Source organism: Giraffa tippelskirchi, chromosome 6, assembly GCF_054371585.1.
Source record: "Giraffa tippelskirchi isolate mGirTip1 chromosome 6, T2T-mGirTip1v1.2.pri, whole genome shotgun sequence".
NCBI classification, from domain to species: Eukaryota; Metazoa; Chordata; class Mammalia; order Artiodactyla; family Giraffidae; genus Giraffa; species Giraffa tippelskirchi.
The window spans coordinates 91,691,286-91,711,820 of record NC_137280.1 but is presented as its reverse complement, the minus strand read 5'-3'; the positions used below and the strand labels follow the sequence as shown (position 1 = coordinate 91,711,820).

The following is a 20,535-nucleotide window of genomic DNA, read 5'->3' as shown; positions in this document are numbered from 1 at the left end:
GTGGGGAGGGTGGGTGCGGCGCCCGCAGAGCAAGGTGGAGAGGCAGTTGGGGGGGTGGAGCTCAGCCCCCGGGGAAGAAGCAAAGGTGGTGAGGCAGAAGGCCCAAGCTCACGGTAGTCCTGGGCGCACCCACCCCCATGGGCTCACCTAGAGGAATCAGGTTGTTGTGGCCCACACTGGAACCTCCGGCGATAACACTGCTCAGGTCGTAGGCGGTCGGCATTCCTGCACCGGGGAGGGAGAGGTCAGGACAGGAGGGCTCGACGGGCCAGCACCAGCGGTGGGGGGGGCGGCCAGGGAAGGACCCTGCCCCGCACCCTCAACCCACGCACAAGCGGGCTGCTCACCGGCCACGGCCATCCCACTGCTGAGGTTGTAGGTGCTGCCAGCGTTCCACATGTTCTCCGAGGGGGAAGTGTAGTGGGAGCCAGGTGGGGGGGAGGGCGTTGTGCCTGTGTATCTGCGGCAGAGACGGCCCGTGGGCAGGGCGAGGGGCAGCGGGCGAGGAGGGCGTCCCCCGCGCAGGCCCAGGGCCTGTCCTACCTGAAGAATGGGTTTTTCAGGTCCAGGAGGTTGCTGGACTTGGAGCCTGTCTGGTCCACCTGGGCCACAATACTGATGTCGTAGCTCTGTCTGCGAGGGCAGGGAGGGCAGGCATGAGCTGGCTTCCTGGAGGGACTGAGCCCCTGCCGCCCCCAGCCCCCGGCGGCTGCTCGCACCTTTTGTTGGCAATAAGCAGACATGTCCCTGAGAGCGTGTCCCCGGCCTTGGCGAACAGTGGCGACTGGAACAGGCACCGGACTTGGTACCAGTGGGTCAGGGGCTCCGTCGGGGCCGTGGACAGCCACACGGTCATTCTGCCAAGCAGGGACAGGCATGCCCTTGACTGGGCTAGACTCCCACCTTATGCACTTTGAGCTCTCCCCAGGCACCTATCCCCCACCACTGGCCCCCGCCACCCAGGGGTCCCCTGGAGCAGAGACAGGCTGGCTGTCCAGGAAGTTCTATGTACACACACAGCTACAGGATGCCCACTCGCCCTGACATACACGCCAAGAGACACAATCAGGTCCCACGAAGAACAGTCACTTCGAACAGGGTAGACCACCTCCCCCTCCATAGTCTACTGCTCGAAGGCCAGCTCCCACCACCTTCTGCAAGGAGCAGTAGCACCCAGCGGAGTCAAGTCAGGCCCTCCCAGCCCCCAGTGCATCTTCTGAGCCCCCAGGCCTGGAGTCACCACCTGGGGCTGGAGTGGGGGGCCACCTGCTCTGCTCGTTGCACTCACATAGAGCCGATGAAAGCGACATCAAACCAGAAAGCCAGACCGTGAACCAGCCCGGAATGCAGCATGTGGAACTTGAATGGGATTTCTATCCTGTAAGGCAAAGGGCAGTGATTGCTGGGGAAGCTGAACCACGGCTTCTGAGAGAGGAGAAGGGTGTGTGGGTGTTGAAGCAGGGTTCTGCCCAAGGGAGCCGGCAGTGGCCCTGGCCTCCAGAAGTAGTTGAGCCCAGGAGGACAGGGTGCCAGGGGTGGAGGGCTGCTGGTACCTGTGCAAATCTCCTTCTTTGGCTTCTAAGAAGTTCACTGTGTATTTGACGGACTTGGCCATCAGGATCCGGATGTCAAATGTGTCCTGGGAGAGAGCAGAGGAGTGACCTGGCTTCAGGCACAGAGGCTGTGAGGAGAGGGGGAAGCCCGCCCCTCTTCCTGAGTCTGGCTGCAGCCTCTAGGCAATTTGGCTCAAACCAGTTTGCAGTTTGCCCTTCTCAGCCATGCTGGGGGGAAGAGGAACTGGTCTAACACAATGGAGGGCAATTAGGTGACAGCTCTCAAAATGACAACTATTCATCTGCATGAAAGACTTGGCAGTTCCACTTCAGGGATTGTAACCTACAAATCTATGTGCACATGTACAAAACTGCCACCCATAATTACAGATTGCCAAGAGCAGAAACACCCTGGAAGTTAAACTAGTGATGGCCCAACAGTAAAAGATCACGCATGTGAAAAAGGACGAAAAGGCTCTTTATGAACAGATGGGGAAAGATCTCCAAGATAAACTGTTAAGCAAGTTCACAAAAATCAAGTGACAGAACTATGCTGACATCCACTCACAGCTATGACGGAGATTTCATGTCAGACTGCCAAGAACTATATGAACTGAATAAAAAAGAAAAAAAACACAAACCAGTTGTCTGAAATCACTGGAGAGCAACCACAGCAGCCATACCTTTGGGGCCAAGACCTTAGAGAGAGGAGAGGTGCTTTTCGACATGTGCCTTTCCCCTTGGGGTGGGACCCTTCAGAGGCCTCCCTGTGTGGGGAAAGCCAAATGGGAACTCGGGATTACTGAGGCATCTAGGACGCAAGGGGCCAAGATGCTAAATAAAAGGGAAAGGTGGAGATTTGAGGTGGACACTGCACATATGATTTCAGTTCTTGGCATTTGCCAGTTCTTGAGCTACATGTGGGATGGAGGTAGGGAACCAAGCAGAAAGATGCTTCTGTGAAATTAAAAAGCTAAAGCAAAGGGACTTCTCTGCCAGTCCAGTGGTTTAGACTCCACATTTCCACTGCAGGGCTCACAGGTTCGATTCCTGGTCAGAGAACCAAGATCCCGCAGACCATGCAACTCAGCCAAGAGCTCTTATCACAAGAAATTTTTGTTTTTAACAAAAACCAAGAACAAATTCAGATTAGACACACAGTCGAAAAGATTCAAACTGGGAGATGGATAAGGAGAAAATGTATAAATTATGCAATTAATTGGGAGAAAAAAGATGGAAAAACACAGAAAAGAGTAAAGAGTATAAGAATCATCTGAGACATGGTGAAAAGGTCTCATATACACATAATCAGAGAACCAAGAGAAGAAACATGGGGCAGAGGCAATGTTTAAAGTGATGCTGTCCTAGAGTCTTGCAAAACTAGTGAAAGACAATCGAGGGTGGAGGGGGAATAATATATACCTTATTAAGACAAAAGAGAGTAAGAAAAGAGTTAAAAAGAAAAAAAGTCAGGATAAATAAAATAAATAGTATGTAAATAGTACGATGACAGATTTACAGCCATAAAGACCAGTAATTACATTAAATATAAATAATCTAAACATTCTAAAACCATCAATCTAGTTAAAGAACAAAACTCAAATACATGCTATTTACATGAGATAAACCTTAATAAGGTTATAAAAGGGTTGAAAGTATAAGGATGGAAAAATATGTATCATATAAAGATTAACCAAAGAAAGCCTGAGTAGCTAAACTATTATCAGAAAAAAACAGACTTTAAGGCAATAGTACTACTGGAGATTTTTAAAATAAAGACACTTATTATAGTTACAAAAGGATCAATCTAACAGTAACATATAAAAATAATCCTAAACCTGTATGCACAGTAATGTAATAATAATAATGTAAAAAAAAAAATCAGGCAAAAACTATCAGAACTAAACGGAAAAATAAATACAACCAGTAACAGACAGGAAAGGCAGATCAAAAAAATCAGTAGAGACAGAGAAGAATTGACCAACATGATTAACAAATGTAACTGAATTGATATTAATATAACAATGTACTCAACAAGTGATTGGTATACATTTTCTCAAGGAAGTACACAGGGAACATAAACCAAGAGAGAACACATACTGGGCATAAAGCTGCTGCTGCTGCCAAGTCGCTTCAGTCGTGTCCGACTCTGTGCGACCCCATAGACGGCAGCTCACCAGGCTCCGCCGTCCCTAGGATTCTCCAGGCAAGAATACTGGAGTGGGTTGCCATTTCCTTCTCCAGTGCATGAAAGGGAAAAGTGAAAGTGAAGTCGCTCAGTCGTGTCCGACTCTTGGCAACCCCAGGGACTGTAGCCTACCAGGCTCCTCCATCCATGGGATTTTCCAGGCAAGAGTACTGGAGTGGGGTGCCATTGCCTTCTCCGGGCATAAAGCAACTCTGAACAAATTTCAGAGGACTGAAATCATACAGTGTATGTTCTCTGAACACAGAAAAACTAAGACAGAACAACACATTGATTATGCTATACTTTGAGAGGAAAAAAGGTTGAAAGAATATATATATTTGTATATGCACATTTAGGTGTAAGACTCCTAAAAGATATACAACAAAAACTGTTTGCCTATAAGAAAGAGAACTGTGTGTTAGGGTACAGAAGTGGGAGGCTTTCCACTTTTGTACTTTTTTGACTTTTGAACCATGGGTCTATACATCAGTTCAAAAATCTCAATAATTAAAGTTAATCAAACAATCAGTTCATCAAGGATCAATGCATCTGATAACAAGTACTGCATGCTGTGAGCTAAGTACTCTACATGCCTTGCTACTTTATTCCCAACATCCCCGTGTGTGAGCTCCCTGCAGGGGCAGAAACTCAGAGCTTCAATGGCTTCTCTCATGCTGCACAGCTTGCACAGGGCCTGACAAGAAAGCCCACGCTTCCCTCCTGTCACCCCAGATGAGGGCCATGCCCAGCGCTAACTCGAGGAGTGCCCTGGGTGTCCCCACTCACCACCACAGGCTGCCGGAAATACTCGTCCACTGCAGCACCTCGGAGGGCTGACAGGTCCACTCCGTGGAAGGATGGCTGGTACCTGCAGAAAGCACCCGCCCCCCATGGCAAGGTCACCAGCAGCAGGAGACAGGCGGGGCAGACTGCCTTCTCTCCCAGCTGGCCCTCATCCAGCCCAAGTCTTTTAGGTCCTATGGAGGATACGGAATGAGAGAGAGGTGGGGCTATCCCTGAGAAGGCAGGACATCAAGGGGCACACTCACCAGAAGTTGGCCTTGGTGAACTGCTCCATGTAGAGCTGCTCATCCGTGAAGGGTGCCAGGTGGACATCACCAATGGTGGGGAACATGTTTCCTGGGAGTGGGGGCAGGGAGGAGTGCTGGCATCAGGGTGGGACATCCAGCAGGGCCTGGCAGAGCCTCAGAAGGCCCCAGGACCCCAACTCTGGGCCTTCCCAGCTCCTCACTCACTCACCCATTCACACATCCATGCAGCGCAGAGGCACCGAGCGCCTGCTCTGCCAGTGGCCACAGAATACTTGACATTCACCTCACTGAACCTGGACAGCTGGCCAGGGAGGCAGGAAGGCCTAGCCTTCCGAGGGCTGGGAGACAGGACGGCACCTGCCAGGGCCTCAGGGGTCCTGCTCCATCAGCTGGACGGTGTCTCTGGGACAGGTGTGCCGTGGGGAAATCAAAGCCAAGTGCTCTGGACAGGGCGAGGGTGAGCCCCAGGCTGCGCCATCACGGCCTCAGCAGAATCCCCCTGCACAGGCCTCTGCCGGGTAGGGTGGGCCACGTGCATGGCCTGAAATGCGGGGGTGGGGTGGGGCCTCCATCTGTGTGACTCAAGGAACAGACGGGTGAGTCAGAGCCAGTGGGAGGAGAGTCAGGGCTCAAGAGCTCTTGCCTACTTCCGAGTCTGGGGCCCCCAGTCACCTGGCCTCCAGATGTGGGCCTCCCTCCCTCCCTCCTTCTATCCAAGGGAGGAGCTCCTGAAGCACCAGGAATCTGCCTTCCTTCAGCTGCAGCCTTGGGGTGGGGAAGGCGAGGTGCTCTCTGGCCCAGAGGCCATGAGCCAGGCCACTTGCCCCTGGAGCATCATGGGGAAGTGCCCCCTCACCTGAAGGGAGCTGAAGCGCAATTGTGGGGGTTCGGGGGGAGTTCCCTTTAATGCCCTCAAAGAGCTCCCTGAGATGGAACCAAGCCACACTAATGCAGGCTGAAGGGGAGGGGGCTGGGCAGGCTGCCTGACCAGTGGGGTGAGTGTGTAACTGCCCACCGAACCCCAGAGCCCGACGTCCCAGGAGGAGGAGACCACGCTCTGCTGGGGCCACCGCTGCCCATCAACCCAACTCCACTCCCCACAAACCCTCCTACCCCGGCCAGCTTGGCCCACCACCAGGGCCAAGCATGAGAAGAGCAGGTAGAGGACAAGCCTTGGGGCAGCCTGGCTGCCCGTACACCTGGAGAGCAGGACAGAGCTGTGGGGAACGGCGGCCACCTCCCCCTTCCCGGAGCAGAGGTCCTTCCCCACAGCCCAGCTCCTGTCCCCACAGGGCCCGCAGGTGCACCGGCCTCCATGCTCTGACCTGGCCACGGTCACCCTGTACCGCAAGCACACACACACAACCCCTTTCCTGTACAAAAACCCGCAGAAGGAGACACGTGCCAGAGGTGGGCAGAGAAGGGACACAGCAGCAGATGTGCGGGGCCAAGTGCAGACCTGACCCCAGTGACACAGGGGTCAACAGGGACCCAGAGACCCCAGACCACAGACGGGCTGGTACAGTGACACAGAGGTCACACAGCTGTGCCCCAGTGCCGAGAACCCCCATCCCACTCACACACACACACACCACCCCCCCACACACCCCCCACTGCCTCCTGGCCCTGAGGAACGAAGGGCTCTATGAGGCCGAGGGCAAGTCTATAAGGCTAGGGACAAAGATGCCAGGGTGGCTCCTCAGGGAAGGTGCCAGCCAGAAAACAACTCTGGCTCCGACCACAGCCCAGCTGGACACTGTCCCCCAAGGGCACGAGACGCCGAGGCAGCCCAGCGAGTGGCCTCATTTGGGGCCCAGTCAGATGGGGCTGGGTCAGGGTAGGGAGTGGGTGTGAAAGCCCTGATGCCCCTGGCACCCAGGCCGCCAGTGCAGGCCAGCAGGGCACTGCAGCACACCTGCACTGACCGAGCGACAGCCATGGGCTCCCCCACAGGGGCCCTGGGGCCCCCAACCCAGGCAACGGCCCATGCCAGCAGGGACACTCACCGCCAGGCCGCAGGTACTTCTTGGCGTGGAGGTAGCTCTCAAGCATGCGCTCATTGAAGAGCATGTAGCCCATGGGCTCCGAAATGATGATGTCCACTTGCTCGGGCAGCGAGACCTCCTCTACCTTCCCAGGGATGACCACGATGCGGTCGGTGAGGTTGTTACTTTTCACCAAGACCTGAGGGTGGGCAGGCCACAGGGGTCACAGGGGTCCTCTTAGGGAGGGCCTCAGTCCACACTCGGCCACAAATCCCCCACCACCTCCCTGGTAAGCATGCTGACTGCAGCTGTGAGCAGCCTTGCCCTGTCAGGAGGTCACTGCAGCCCCACCCCTCTCGGGCCGGCCCTCCTGCAGCTTCCTAGCCCCTACTGTCACCTCGGGTACAAGGACAAGCAGGCCTGGCTAGGGCCACCAAAGGTCAGCTTGGACACACCTTCTGACCCAGCGATCCCAGTGCTAGGAGGTGTGCACTACAGATGTAACCTCACCGCGAGAGGCGAAGTGGGTACAAAGCCTCGGGGTAGCACTGGTTTGTGCTACAGACCGAGAATCAGCCTCAGTGTCAACTACAGCCTACACACAGCAGTCCAGCCAGGCAAAGGGATGCTCAGCAGCCACTAGAGAGAGTGATGAAGCTCTTCACATGACAGATACAACCCAGATGCACCATAAGGAGAGCAAAGCCAGGAGCCAGACGGTGGTGTGGATATCTGTGTGGGAGGGGCGGGTGGAGAGCCCACGGGGGCTCATGGGGCTTCTGCGTTCGTATGTCTCCCTCCGCCGGGAGATCTAGGTGGTGGTTGGGAGCTGGAGGTGGGGGAGGGAGCCATCCCCACTGTTGTCTTTGTAGTTTTTAGTTGTTAAACTCTGAATGAAGGCTTCGGTGCCAAACAACATAAACCAACAAAATGAACTCCCGTTGTCCATCTTTCAAGGGGGGCTCAGAGAGATAGGCGGCTTGCTGGGGGCCAAGATCCCATCCTGGTCTGTGTGACTGCACAGTCCTGCCCCTGAAGACCCGAACCACCCCTGAACCTGGTGAGCAACCACTCATCATGGAAGAGAGACTCTCTGAGGCCCAGCAAGCCCCTACCCCTGAAACCACTCAGTGTGGGGGACAAGAGACCCAAGAAGAGAGTGAAAGCCCCAGGCTTCACTCCTGGGTCCAGGGATCAGCCCCTGGATCCAGGGGTCAGGTCTCCTGGGTTCCCGATGGGGCTAGCTTCCCCAGGCTGGAACAGGCCCAGAATGTGGGAACGAGGACAGGCTGGGGTCCCAGTGGGCACTGACCTCAGCATGCTGGGCCATGGTGCTGGCCTCCACTGCGTAGATCTTTCTTGCTCCAGCCTGGGCGGCAAAAAACGACAGAATCCCAGAGCCACAGCCAACATCGAGAACGATCTGGGGGAGGAGGGGGCGGTGAGGACAAGCTAGCGGTGAAGTGATATGACAGTAAGGATAGGGGTGTCACAGGGCGCTCACTCCCTGCAGACCCACCCGCTGAGCCTGCTCCCGCCCTGCAGCCTGCTGTCCCTCCGCATGGCCAGCTGCCCCCTGAGCCTGTTCCCAGCAGGAGCCTGAGGGCTGCCAGAGGTGACAGAAGGGGAGCTTCTGCTTCTGAGCACAGCGGGGATGTCAGGACCAGTACCCACTCTGAGATCCCATTCAAGAAGGCCATCTATGAGGCATGTGGGAGTGAGGGCTCGCTAGGTCAGGACACCTCTGAGCCCTGCAGGCAGCAGGACCACTCGGACACAGGGCCGACTGGCCCAGCCCACACAGCCGGCAGAAAGTGGCAGCCCCCGACCCCAGGCCCTACAGGGTATCCCCACAACCTGGGAGGAGACCTGGGAACGGTTCACACTTGGGTGCCCTTTCCAGGGCTGTTGGGCCCCACAACACAGGCTCTCGGAGTCCAGGCCACAGCATGGTGGGCTACCCCATATTCTGGATTCGTCTGACTGCCACCACGTGAGCAGAAAACTGGGATAAATGGGTCTGCTGGTGACCTGCTCTGGGCGTGGTGGTAGCCATAGGTTGAGTGCCTGATGGAGACGTTGGTGCTGTCGGGGGGTAGGGGGTGGTAGACCTTGAGTGCCTCTCAGAGCTCTAGATGAACAAGGAAATGGATCTGTGTGCTGGAGGAGTTGGAAGGGGCTTTGCTGAAGGAACGTGGGCTTCCCGGGCCATGAGTGCTGCCCCAGTGTGGCCCATGCCAGGGTACACAGATGGCCGCCATGTTGAGGATGACTCCTCCCTAGGCTGCAGGGGCTCAGGCCCTGGGCCAGGGGTGGGCGGGAGGTGGGGGTGCTCAGCGACGGGAGGGGAGTCTCAGCAACAGTGGGGGGGCATGACGTAGACGCTGGACAAGGTGGATCCAGGTGAATCATGTGGAGAGAACCCCCTAGATGTGTGGAGAAAACCACAAACTTCCATGTGGCAAGAGAAAATAAACTCCAGAGGACTTTCCTGGTGGTCCAGTGGCTAAGAGTCTGTGCTCCCAATGCAGGGGGCCCTGGTTCAATCCCTGGTCAGGGCACTGGATCCCACATGTTGCAACTAAGGCCTGGCACAGCCAAAATTAAAAAAAAAAAGGGGGGGAAAGCAAACTCTAAGCCACAGGAAGAGAAAAGAATCAATTTCCCCCTCTGAATATATATAATCTGGTCTCTTTTTAATCATGAGCGTATAGTTGACTCTTGAACAACATGGGAGTCTGGGACACCAACACTCCTTCCCAGTAGAAAATCTGTGTATAACCATACAGTGGGCCCTCCATGTCCACGGCTCTACATCTATGGATTCAACCAACTGTGGATCGTGTAGCATGGTTGTTCATATCCATCAAAAACAGTCTGTGGATAAGTGGACCAGTGCAGGTCAACCCCGTGCTATTCCAGGGTCAACTACCAGTGAGTAACAGTAAAAAGATTTTCAAAGGAACTAGGGAAGTGACTAGATTCCATTTCGTCCATGTAACTTAATAGTACGTGCCAAGACACAACATTAGGTGGGGCAAAAGTATTTTGTAGGAAGTGAATGTGGAATACAATCCTACTTTGTATGTGGTTTAGTTGCTAAGTTGTGTCCGACTCTTTCGACCCCATGGACTGTAGCCTGCCAGGCTCCTCTGTCCATGGGATTCTCCAGGCAAGAATACTGAAGTGGGCTGCCATTTCCTTCTCCATATTTTGTACATATATATTTTTAAAAGATTACAACCCAGGGCGGGAGATGGGAGGGGGTTTCAAAAGGGAGGGGTTATATGTATACCTGTGGCTGATCCATGTTGAGGTTTGACAGAAAATGACAAAATTTTGTAAAGCAATTATCCTTCAATAAAAAAAATAAACTAAAAAGAAACAAAAAAGAAAAAAACTCAAAAAAAAAAAAAAAAAGATTATATCCTGAGGGACCTCCCTGGTGGTCCAGTGGCTACGACTCCGTGCTCCCAGTGCAGGGTGCCCGGGTTCAGTCCCTGGTCAGGGAACTAGATCCCACATGCGACAACCTAAAAAAAAAAAAAGTTCCCACACGCTAAAACAAAGAGCCTGTGTGTCTCAAGTAAGACCTGGCCCAGTAAAATAAATAAACAAATGTATTTTTTTAAAGAAGATTATAACCCTAAAATATATATATATGCTGATACAGATATACGCAAGGGGAAAACATCTGGAAGAGGGCTTTCCTGTTGGCAGTGGCTGTTTTAGAGGGAAATGACAGAGGTCGTTCATGCCCAACTGATACACACCAGGCTTCTACAAAAAGTAGATTTTGCTTCTATAGTCCGAGGAAAGAAAAGACAAAATCAATGAGCAAAGAAGAAAGAGAAGAGGCCACTGAGGCAGTGAGGCACGTGTGCAGCCTGAGGGCAAGGGGAGGAGGGCAGACATGACCTGCAGGCTCACCTTGTCCTTGAAGTCTGTGTGGTTCTGTAGGATGGCGCGCTGGTAGGTGCCCGTCCGCACATAGTCCTGCATCATGTTCTGCTGCTGGGACAGGTAGCCATAAAACTGGAACAGAGACATGCCAATGGCACAGGGCACGCGGCCGGCAGACGGCCGAGGCCCCGGCTGACCCTGCAACAGAGGAAGGTCCGCTTCGGGCAGAGATCAACCTGGAGAGGCCACATCCCTCTCCGCAGCCAGCTGCTCCAGGGGAGTGGGAAGCTGGAGGCGGCCCCCGCTAGGGGCGGGGGGCAGGGGGGTGCACCACCACCGTCACTGTGGCCAAAGGATGCAGCTGGATGGCACCTGGGCCCCGGAAGCCACCCAGAACTCAGACACGCCACAGGAAGGGTTCTGCGAGCGAGGGCCACCTGCCCCATCTCAGGGGACCCAAAGCAGCGGAGGAGCAGATCAAACAGGACCCTAGGGCTCAGAGCGCCAGGCAGGTGAGGTGCTGCGGGGTCTCTCTGTAAGACAACCAGGCGGTCGGGAGGCAGCGTGGCACCTGGGCCGGGGCAGCAGGCAGACCTGGCTTCCCATCTTGGCTCTGTTGCATAATAGCTGTGTGACTTGGAGCAAGTCACTTAACCTCTCTGAGCCTCAGTTTTCTCATCTGTAAAATGGGGACAACAATAGTACTTACCTCCTAGAGCTACTGGGAGGGTTTCAAGTGCTTCTGTACGCATCAAAGAGCTAGAGCCAGTGCCTGGCATGCCCTCCGTGCTCAGGACACGGTTAACTGTGCTATCGTTACTCAGAAGGCCTGTGAACCTGAGCTTCATCTGCACTCAAATCCTTCCAGCAACTCTTCTAGGCAGGCACTGGCATCTCTGTTTCACAGATGAGGAAACCGAGGCCCAAGCAAGCACAGGACACTCGCCTAGGGTTACTCATTGAGCAAGTGGCAGAGCGAGGACAGGAACCCAGATGCCACACAGCCTCTGGAGACCACCAGGGGTGGCAGGCTGGCCCAGGCACCATGTACCCACCTGGAAATACTGCACAGCAGAAGACTCCTCTGTGCGCTCGCTGAACACCGACCGCTCCAGCGTGTGGCCTCGGCATGTTTTCAGGATGTTATAGAAGGAACAGAAATCTGGAAGGGGGAAGCCAGGTCATGCGTGGCCCACTCAGGGGTAGGGGATTTGGTCTAGGTGCGCACCTGACTTTTCTACCTTGAGCATGAGTGATTTGAAAATCCCCACCCCTGAAATGTTGAAATTTAAGGAAATGAAGAAAGACAGCCACATGGGCCACATGGTGGCTGGTGTGGGAGAAGGCAGGTGTCAAGGGCGACCGTGCTCCTTGAGGCTGGTGGGAGTGGGCCCAGGCGCAGATTTGCCAAAGGGCAGCTTGGCCAAAGCTTTCAAAGAGTAACCCGGGCATCAGATCTCTAGGATTTACCCCAGTAAAGAAGCAAAGGTCCACCCACAGCACCCGGCAGTGTCTGTGGGTTGCAAATGGACACAGGGACACCATCCCAGTGTCCAGTCAGAGGGGCTGGAGGGAGCCCAGGGGACACTGAGCAGCATGTCAGAGGACCAGTCACCAGTAGTCGGCAGAACCAGATATTATGCAAACAAACTGTGTGTATCAACATGAAATACCGACCACAAAATTGTATCAAGAAAAAGAAAACAAAATCAAATCATGAAGGCAAGTGGTACTGTGGGGGCTGGGGGAGAAGGAAGGGGGAGTGAGTGCTTACTGGGGATGGCATTTTGGTTTAGGAAGATGAAAGGTCCTGGTAATGGATGGGGGAGGTGAGCGCACCACAGTGTGAACATGCTTTAACAGCTCTGGAGCCCAGACACTTGAACGTGGTTGCTGGTAAATTTTTTGTGTATTTTAACAAAGTGAACTAGAAGACGGTATCTTTAAAACACACAGAGTGGGGAGATGCAGACAGTTCTGGAGCTGGACAGTGGTGACGGAACACACTCGGTGCTGCTGAAATGTACGCTCAGAAAGGGTTTACTTGGTAAAACGGTTATGGATCCTTGAGCACGATTCAAGAAGCTGATAGGATGTAAGGGCAAAAAATTAGAATGCAACTATCCATAGAACAGAAAAAAGACAAGGGGGATTTATAACATGAACTTCTACTGATAACCCTGGTGGTGTTTCTGTAACTTATTTTTTTAAACAGTGAACTGGGATTGGTTTTGTATAAAGAAGGAACTGGGGTGGAGCTTAAGAATGCTTCCGGTGGGAGGTGGTCAGTCACCTGGCTGCCTTCTCCCCACCTGGCCAGCTCCCAGCTCTGAAGCCAGGCCACACGAAGCTAGGCAGTCCTGAGGGTCTGGGCCAGGGACATCTCCCCACTCCATCAGAGGCACTGAGACAGGTAAGGGGGTTCTGGGATTGCAGGGGGTGGCCGTAGGCAGATGGCTTCCCCACTCTGGGCTCTCCCACCCCAGCCCCTGCGGTGACCATCAGGCTCACTGATTACAGCTCTGCAGGGACCAAGCCCAGCCTCTGGACCTGCCAGGGGTCTCCAGCCTGGGGCTACCAGCACCACTCGCCTGGGGCTCCTCAAGTCCAGCAGTAACCTTGCGTGTCCCCCAGATGGGTCTGTTTAGATCCCTCCAGCATCTCCTCTGCACTTGGACCTCCAGACCTCACCCCACCCCATCCACTGTTGCGGGAGGGCTGGGCCCCTGACCCCCATCTGATGGGCCCCTCCAAGAGGCCTGGGGGGTGGCCGGGAGGTCAGGACAGGCCTCTCAGAGGAGGGGACATAGGAGCCAAGCCCAGAAGGACCCAAAGGAGCCAGTGAGGTCTGGGGCAGTGTCCAGGCAGCAAGAATGTACTCTTACTGTGGACATATTTCTGTTGGGGAATACTTCTGATGTGCATGGGTCATTCGCTGGGTCAGATGACCCGGTTCTGATTCACCCCAGCTCCACGTGACCCCCAGCCATGCTGGAAGCCTAGGCCCCCTGGCTCTGGGCACCCCGTGAGCCGCGGGGCAGAAGGGACACATACCGCTGGGTGTGGCGAACTGGAGGAGGACACTGTTGCAGCCCAGGGTGATGATGAAGGACTGCTTGCCCACCCGGCTGCACTCTGTCTCCCGGGACACTGAGCACTTGAACACACACACGTCTTCATCTGCGAGGGGAGGGAGGCGGGCGTGAGCTGGCAGGTCCCAGGGCCACCCTTCCCACATCCTCACAGCCCCCCAAATTCTCCCAGGGTGCCACAACCTCTCCCCACCAAGTGCTCCGTGTGCCCTGCCTGCCCGGCCCACAATGAGGATGAGGCAGGGGCCTATGATCATCCCTGGCGGGGACCCAGGACACACTCTGCCCAGCGGGAGAAGACAGTGGTCCACAGGGCGACCAGGATTGAGAAGGGGGCAGGGGGTGCATAGGCACTGAGGGGGCCCAGGGGGGCATGCACCTCTGCCTGGATGTTCCCTCCCAGAGCATCTCCTGGCACCAGACCCCATGTCGCTCCAAGGTGGGAAGACACAGGGGAGCAAAGGGCAATCTGGCAGGGTCAGAAGGTCATGGGAACGCAGCAGGGTGCCCCAGGTCCAGATGAGGGGGTTGGGCCTTCCTTCACCAGCCCCTCTGCGTCATGTGGGGGCATCTTCAGAGCCAAGCAGGGTGGGGTGGGAGTCAAGAATCCCCGTGGTACCTCTGCTTCCTCCAGCTGAGCCCTTTCCTTCTTGAATTTTTTTTTTTTTTTTAGCACTGTGGGATCTTAGTTCTCCAACCAGGGATTGAACCTAGGGACACAGTAGTGAAAGTGCCAAGCCCTAACCACTGGACCCCCACCAGGGAAGTCCCTTTCTTGCACGTATGGGGAGTGTGGCCACGGGAGCCAGATAGCCTGCATCCACGCCCCACCTACGCCACTGAGGTGTCACCCGGGCAGATCTGAGTCCTCGGTTTTCTCATCTGTCAAGCAGAACTAATGGTGGGCAGGGGTCAGACCCAACACACAGACAGGAAGCACCGCATCCCTGTACCTGCCACTATCACTGTTACTAGTTATTCACTCAAAAAGCGAGGGGTGCCCCACCTCAGCCAAACGGTGAGACACGGCGTCACCAGGAGACGAAGTGACCCGATGCTGTGGCTCGGATGTGGGGCAGCGGGACAGAACCTCCGTCCCATCACCAGCAGACAACAGACAGTGCCAGCTCACAGGGCAGTCTGCAAGACAACCTCCTGGGTCGCCTCAAAATGGCCAAAGATGAAAAGAAAGACAAAAATTGCTGGGAGCTGGAGTGAGGGCTTCCCTGATGGCTCAATGGTGAAGAATCCACCTGCCAGTGCAGTAGCCACAGGAGACACGGGTTTGATCCCTGGGTTGGGAAGATCCCCTTGGAGAAGGGAATGGCTACCCACTCCGGTATTCCTGCTGGGATAACCCCATGGACAAAGGAGCTTGGTGGGCTTACAGTTTGTGGGGTCACAAAAAGTCGGACACAACTGAGCACACATGTATCCTGGAGTGAAGGAGACTAAAGGGATGTGACCAGCAAATGCCAGGTGTGGTCCTGAAATGCAGCCTAATGAAAACCTTTCAACAGCAATTAAGCTCTACTGGGGAAATGTGTGGACTACAGGTGTTTTTTTTTTTTTATTGGCGGGGGCAGTGACGGGAAGAGGCTGCACCATTCGGCATATGGGATCCTAGCTCCCCAACCCAGGATCAAAGCTGCACCCCCTGCACTGGATGCTCAGAATCCCAACCACTGGACCAGCAGGGGCGTCCCCAGGTGCTGTAACTTTAAAAGATCTAGATGTGACAAGGGCACTATTCTGTAAAGGAATGCCCCTTTTATTGAAAGATACATATGGAAATACAGTGAAGTTTCTTGTGATGTCTACAGCTTGCTTTCAAGTGGCTCGTCAAATCCACAGCGACAACAACAAAATATATTTATAGAGAGAAGCATGAGTACAACCGTGGCAAAGTGTTCCCAATCACCCCCATAACAGCCAAAACAATCTGGAAATAAAACAAAGTGGTAAGACTCACAGGCTCAGATTTCAAAATGCATTACAAAGGTACAATAATCAAAATAGAATAGCACTGGCAAATGGAGAGGCATGGACTGTTATGTCAGCAGAATGAGACTCCAGAATAAACCCTCTGCTTATAGTCATTTGATTTTTATCAAAGGTCCTGAGAACATTCAGGGGGTAGAATATAGTCTCTTCAACAAATGGTGCTGGGACAACTGGATCTCCCTGTATAAGAGAATGAAGCTGGACCCCTACCTCACGCCATATATTAAAAAAAACACCCAACTCAAAAGAATCAATGACCTAAACAAACATAAGAGTGGAAACTGTAAAACTCTTAGGAGAAGACAGGGGTCAAGCTCTGAGACCTGGGATTTTGCAATGGATTCCTCAAGATGATGCCAAAAGCAAAGAGTTTCAAAAGGAAAACTACATAAATGGGACTTCATGAAAATTATAAACTTTTGGAAGAATTCCCTGGCAGTCCAGAGGTTAAGACTCTATGCTTTCACTGCCATGGGTCCAGGTCAGGGAACTAAGATCCCACAAGCCATGTGCTGTGGCCAAAAAAAGAATTAATAACACACACACACACACACACACACATATAAGCTTTTCCCATCAAAGGACAGTATCAAAAAAGTCCAAAAACAATCTACAGAATGGGAGAAGATATTTACAAGCCATATATCTGATAAGAATCTATTGTCCAGATATATGAAGAACTCAACAACTAAAAGATAACCCAATTCAAAAAACGGGCAGAAGACTTGAAGAAATGTTTCCCCCAAGATATACAAATAACCAGCATGTGAAGGGATGCACAGCGGTATTCATTAGGCACCTGCAACTCAAACCATCATCAGAGGCCACTGCTCACCCAGCAGAATGGCTACAATTTTAAACAAAACGTGGGAAATAACACATGCTGGCGAGAAACTGAAACTCTCAGACCCTGCTGGTGGGAACTCAGACTGGGACAGCCGTGCAGAATTACCCTTTGACTCAGCAATCCCACTCCTAGGTATATACCCCCCAAGAACTGAAAGCTGGTATTCAAACGAAAACTTGTATGCAAATATTCAGTGTCACTATTCAAAACAGCTCAGATGTCCATCCACTGATGACTGGATAAAGAAAATGCAGTCCATCCACAGAATAGAATTTTACTCAGCCATAGAAAAAAATGAAGTCCTGACACCTGCTACCCCGTGGAAGAGCTTCAGAAACATGATGCCGAGTGAAAGAGGCCAGACACAAAAGGTCACAAGTGTGCGATCCCATTTATCTCGAACGTCCAGAATTAGTCAATTCAGGGACGGAAAGCAAACTGGTGGCTACCAGGAGCTGAGGGTGGGAGAATGGGGAATAACTGCCTAATGGAAACAAGGTTTTCTTTTTGGAGGATGAAAATATTTTGGAAATAGAGGTGGTGGTTACCAGATACTGTGAGTGCACTAAAAGCCACTGAATTGTTTTTTGTTAAGTGAATTTTATCTCAATAGAAAAAGCAAAACGTTCCCAATGCATGAGTCTGGATATGAAGGGCCTATGGGTGTTCATTGGGCCCCCTGCTCTCCCCTGGTTTGGTCTGAGCCCTAAGCCTGGTCCACAGCCTGGAGGAGGCTTCTGAGACCACAACCTGGGTTTCCACCAGACCACCTCACACCTCAGGATCCAGGTGCCACCTCCCGGGAGGGAGAAAGGGGAGCAGGGCATGGGTAGCCTCCTGACAGTGGGCAAGAGGGAAGCGGGGACTGGGGGTGAGGGGGGGGGCAGCCCCAGGGTCACGGCCAGGCCGCACCCACAGGGGGCCCAAGACAAGGTGCTCCTGAGTCCAGCTGTAAATGTGTCTCAGGAACGGACCCAAAACCTTGACGCGATACCCACGCCTGCTCCTGGGTCAGAAAATAAAGCCAATCTGTCAGCTACTCCCGCATGGCGGCAAACAGACCAGGGAAGGCCTGTCTCCCTTTTTGCCAGACCAGAACAGCCTAGCAACCCAATCAGCTGCCCAGAGGCCTGGCGCCAGGCAGGCGACCACAAGGACCTGTGGCCAAGGGAAGCTTGGTTGCATCCAGAGGCCCGGGAGAGGGAAGCCAGGGTGAAGGACAGCCTGAGCTGTCTCATCATGGGTGGGCCCCCCAAAGCCCATGGGACCAGCATTTTGTATACATCATAGCTATACAACCACAGGTCAGTCCCTGGTACGCAGAGGATGGTCGGTAAATATCTGAAAAACCAAAAGAAAAAAGAAAAGCTGAATCAAGCTCCTATCTTTTTTAAAAGCCTCAGGGGAAGTCAGAGCTCTTGGACTGGCAGTCAAGGACCTCCCCTCCCAGCCCCTTCCCAAGGCCACACTAGCGCCCCAGTTCCCACAGCGGGCAGGGTTCCGACCTTTGCACTTGTACTTCCCCTCTCCCCGCCTCACTGGGAGGGGCCCTCAGGACAATGGACAGAGCTGGCTGTGCTGGGCCAATGGTTCCCCTTTCCACACACCTCCCTGGGGCTGGGGCTCAGGCACAGCCTGCCTCCTGGCCCCCCAGGGGGAGGGGTTCCTAGGAGGGGGTTTCTTCCCCTAGGAAAGGGGCCTGGACCCAGCTGCAGGTAAGCTGTGGAAGAGGTAGAACTGGTCTCTGGGCTCTGCTTCCAGAAACCGACCCAGAACGTACCACCTTCATCACCTTGGCTGGCACACAACAGAGAGGAGGGCTGGCAGGCTGCCCGGTCGATCTACCTGGGGGGACTACGAAGGGCGCTGCGGGCTGGGAGGGTGTGCGGGGTACCGTCCCAGCCAAGTTGAGCAGGGCCTGTGTCCCTCCTCCCTGCAGTGATGGGATGGGTGGGCTGAGACATGAAGACTCTGAGGAAGCTCACCAAGATGGGCTCTCAACAGGGAAACGAACTCAGATCAAGGAGTATTAGTCAGGCCACAGCCACCGCAAGCATGCCTGCCCTGCTCGTAGACCTGGCCTGACACCCTGGGCTGGCCTCCCACCCACCACACTGCGAAGTCTGTTCCGTTGAGGCTCCGGGGCCAGGGGTCGAGGGGCCAGAATCACCAGGGACAACTCTACAGGGAATGCAGTGCTCTGGGGGTGTGGTGGGGGACCTGGAAAAAACACCCTACCAGTCTTGCTCTCCGGGTGGCAAGGCCCCCGAGAATCCAAGTCACAGAGGCAGAGTTTCCACAACCCGCTAGGGCCAGCACCCACCCACACCCTGCTGAGGTGAGATGGGGTTAACGTATCAGACAACTTCCCAGGTGCCAGGCTCTGCTCCTGCACTTTGCATGGACTCTTCACAAAACCCCCATATCTCCTGTTACTGCCCCAGAGGCTCAGAGGAGAAAAGGAGCTCGCTCAGACAGGTTAGGTTTCTTGCTCAAGGTTACACAGCAAGTGACTGAGCCTACCGGCCGCTGGGACTGTGCTCCCAGGTGGTATGCACACCGCCTCTCGGGCGTCCTTGAGCCAGCACTAGGGAGGTGTGGCCACAACTTTATCTGTAAAGTGAAAGTGAAGTTGCTCAGTCGTGTCTGACTCTTTGCGACCCAGTGGGCTGTAGCCTACCAGGCTCCTCTCTCCATGGGATTCTCCAGGCAAGAATACTGGAGTGGGTTGCCATTTCCTTCTCCAAAGGACCCAACATTTTTCAGGCCATTTAATCTCTGCTACTGTAACTCAGCGGCTTCCCTGATGGCTCAGTAGGTAAAGAATCTGCCTGCATGCTTATTTAACTTATATGCAGAGTACATCATGAGAAACGCTGGGCTGGAAGAAGCACAAGAAAGAAAAAAAAGTAAAAAAAAAAAAAAAAAGAATCTGCCTGCAATGCAGGAGACGCAGGAGATACAGGTTGAATTCCTGGGTCAGGAAGATCCCCTGGAGGAGGAAATGGCAACCCACTCGTGTTCTTGCCTGAAAAATCCCACAGACAGAGGAGCCTGGTGAGTTGCAGTCCGAAGTGTTACAAAGAGTTGGACCTGACTGAGCAATTGAGCACACACGCACGCACATACAGTAACTCAACTCCACCGCAGACTCTATGTAAAGGAGCAAAGGAGCGTGGCTACGTGCCCATAAAACTATTACAAAGCTGACAATGGAGTGCAAGGAGACACCCTCCCCATTCCTGAGAGGGTGAGAAGAGCCAGGTGGCCAGTGACGAGGATCCCCAGGTGATGGGGACTGAGGCCAGGGACGCAGGAGTATCGTGGGAGGCTAGAGATAGCACCTGACTCAGCCAGGGAAAGACTGGAACAAATTCTTCAGCAAGAGGAAACGGCACGTGGGAAAACAGAGGAAAGGGAGCTATGATATGCTGATTAACAATAAACATGTATTTAGTCGCCTTTCCTGGCACTGAGCTCCTAAAACTTGCAATTTCTCAAGTGATTAAGAGCAATAAAGGTGGGCTTTCCTGGTGGCTCAGTGGTAAAGAATCTGCCTGCCAATGCAGGAGACAGGTTCAATTCCTGGTCTGGGAAGATTCCACATGCCGCAGAGCAACTAAACCCGTGCACCACAACTACCAAGCCTGTGCTCTAGAGCCCGGGAATCATAACTACTGAAGTCCACGCACCCTAGAGCCTGTGCTCCAAACAAGAGAAGCCACTGCAACGAAGAAGCCCGTGCACCGCAACTAACTAGAGAGGAGCCCCCACTTGCTGCAACTAGAGAAAAGCCCACACAGCAACAAAGACCCAGCACAGCCAAAAATAAATAGATAAAAATTATTTTTTACAAAAAGTTTAAATAAATAAAAGAGCAATAAAGGTGTCTTCTGTGATTCACGTGACAC

General features: G+C 53.6%; 1 protein-coding gene across 9 annotated transcripts in view; it reads right to left on the bottom strand.

Annotated features, from left to right (window-relative positions):
• The window catches only part of CARM1 (coactivator associated arginine methyltransferase 1), a 42,128-nt gene that overhangs the window by 1,841 nt on the left and 19,752 nt on the right, over nucleotides 1–20,535 (bottom strand). For all 9 annotated transcript variants that reach the window (XM_081498288.1, XM_081498290.1, XM_081498289.1 and 6 more), the window contains 13 exons: nucleotides 13,736–13,861; nucleotides 11,737–11,843; nucleotides 10,709–10,813; nucleotides 8,091–8,201; nucleotides 6,800–6,977; nucleotides 4,791–4,881; nucleotides 4,528–4,609; nucleotides 1,554–1,639; nucleotides 1,289–1,378; nucleotides 720–857; nucleotides 544–633; nucleotides 348–460; nucleotides 148–225 (listed from right to left, as the gene is read on the bottom strand). In XM_081498288.1, the coding sequence (XP_081354414.1) occupies nucleotides 148–225; nucleotides 348–460; nucleotides 544–633; nucleotides 720–857; nucleotides 1,289–1,378; nucleotides 1,554–1,639; nucleotides 4,528–4,609; nucleotides 4,791–4,881; nucleotides 6,800–6,977; nucleotides 8,091–8,201; nucleotides 10,709–10,813; nucleotides 11,737–11,843; nucleotides 13,736–13,861 (1,395 nt within the window). The remainder of the gene's footprint in view (nucleotides 1–147; nucleotides 226–347; nucleotides 461–543; nucleotides 634–719; nucleotides 858–1,288; nucleotides 1,379–1,553; nucleotides 1,640–4,527; nucleotides 4,610–4,790; nucleotides 4,882–6,799; nucleotides 6,978–8,090; nucleotides 8,202–10,708; nucleotides 10,814–11,736; nucleotides 11,844–13,735; nucleotides 13,862–20,535) is intronic.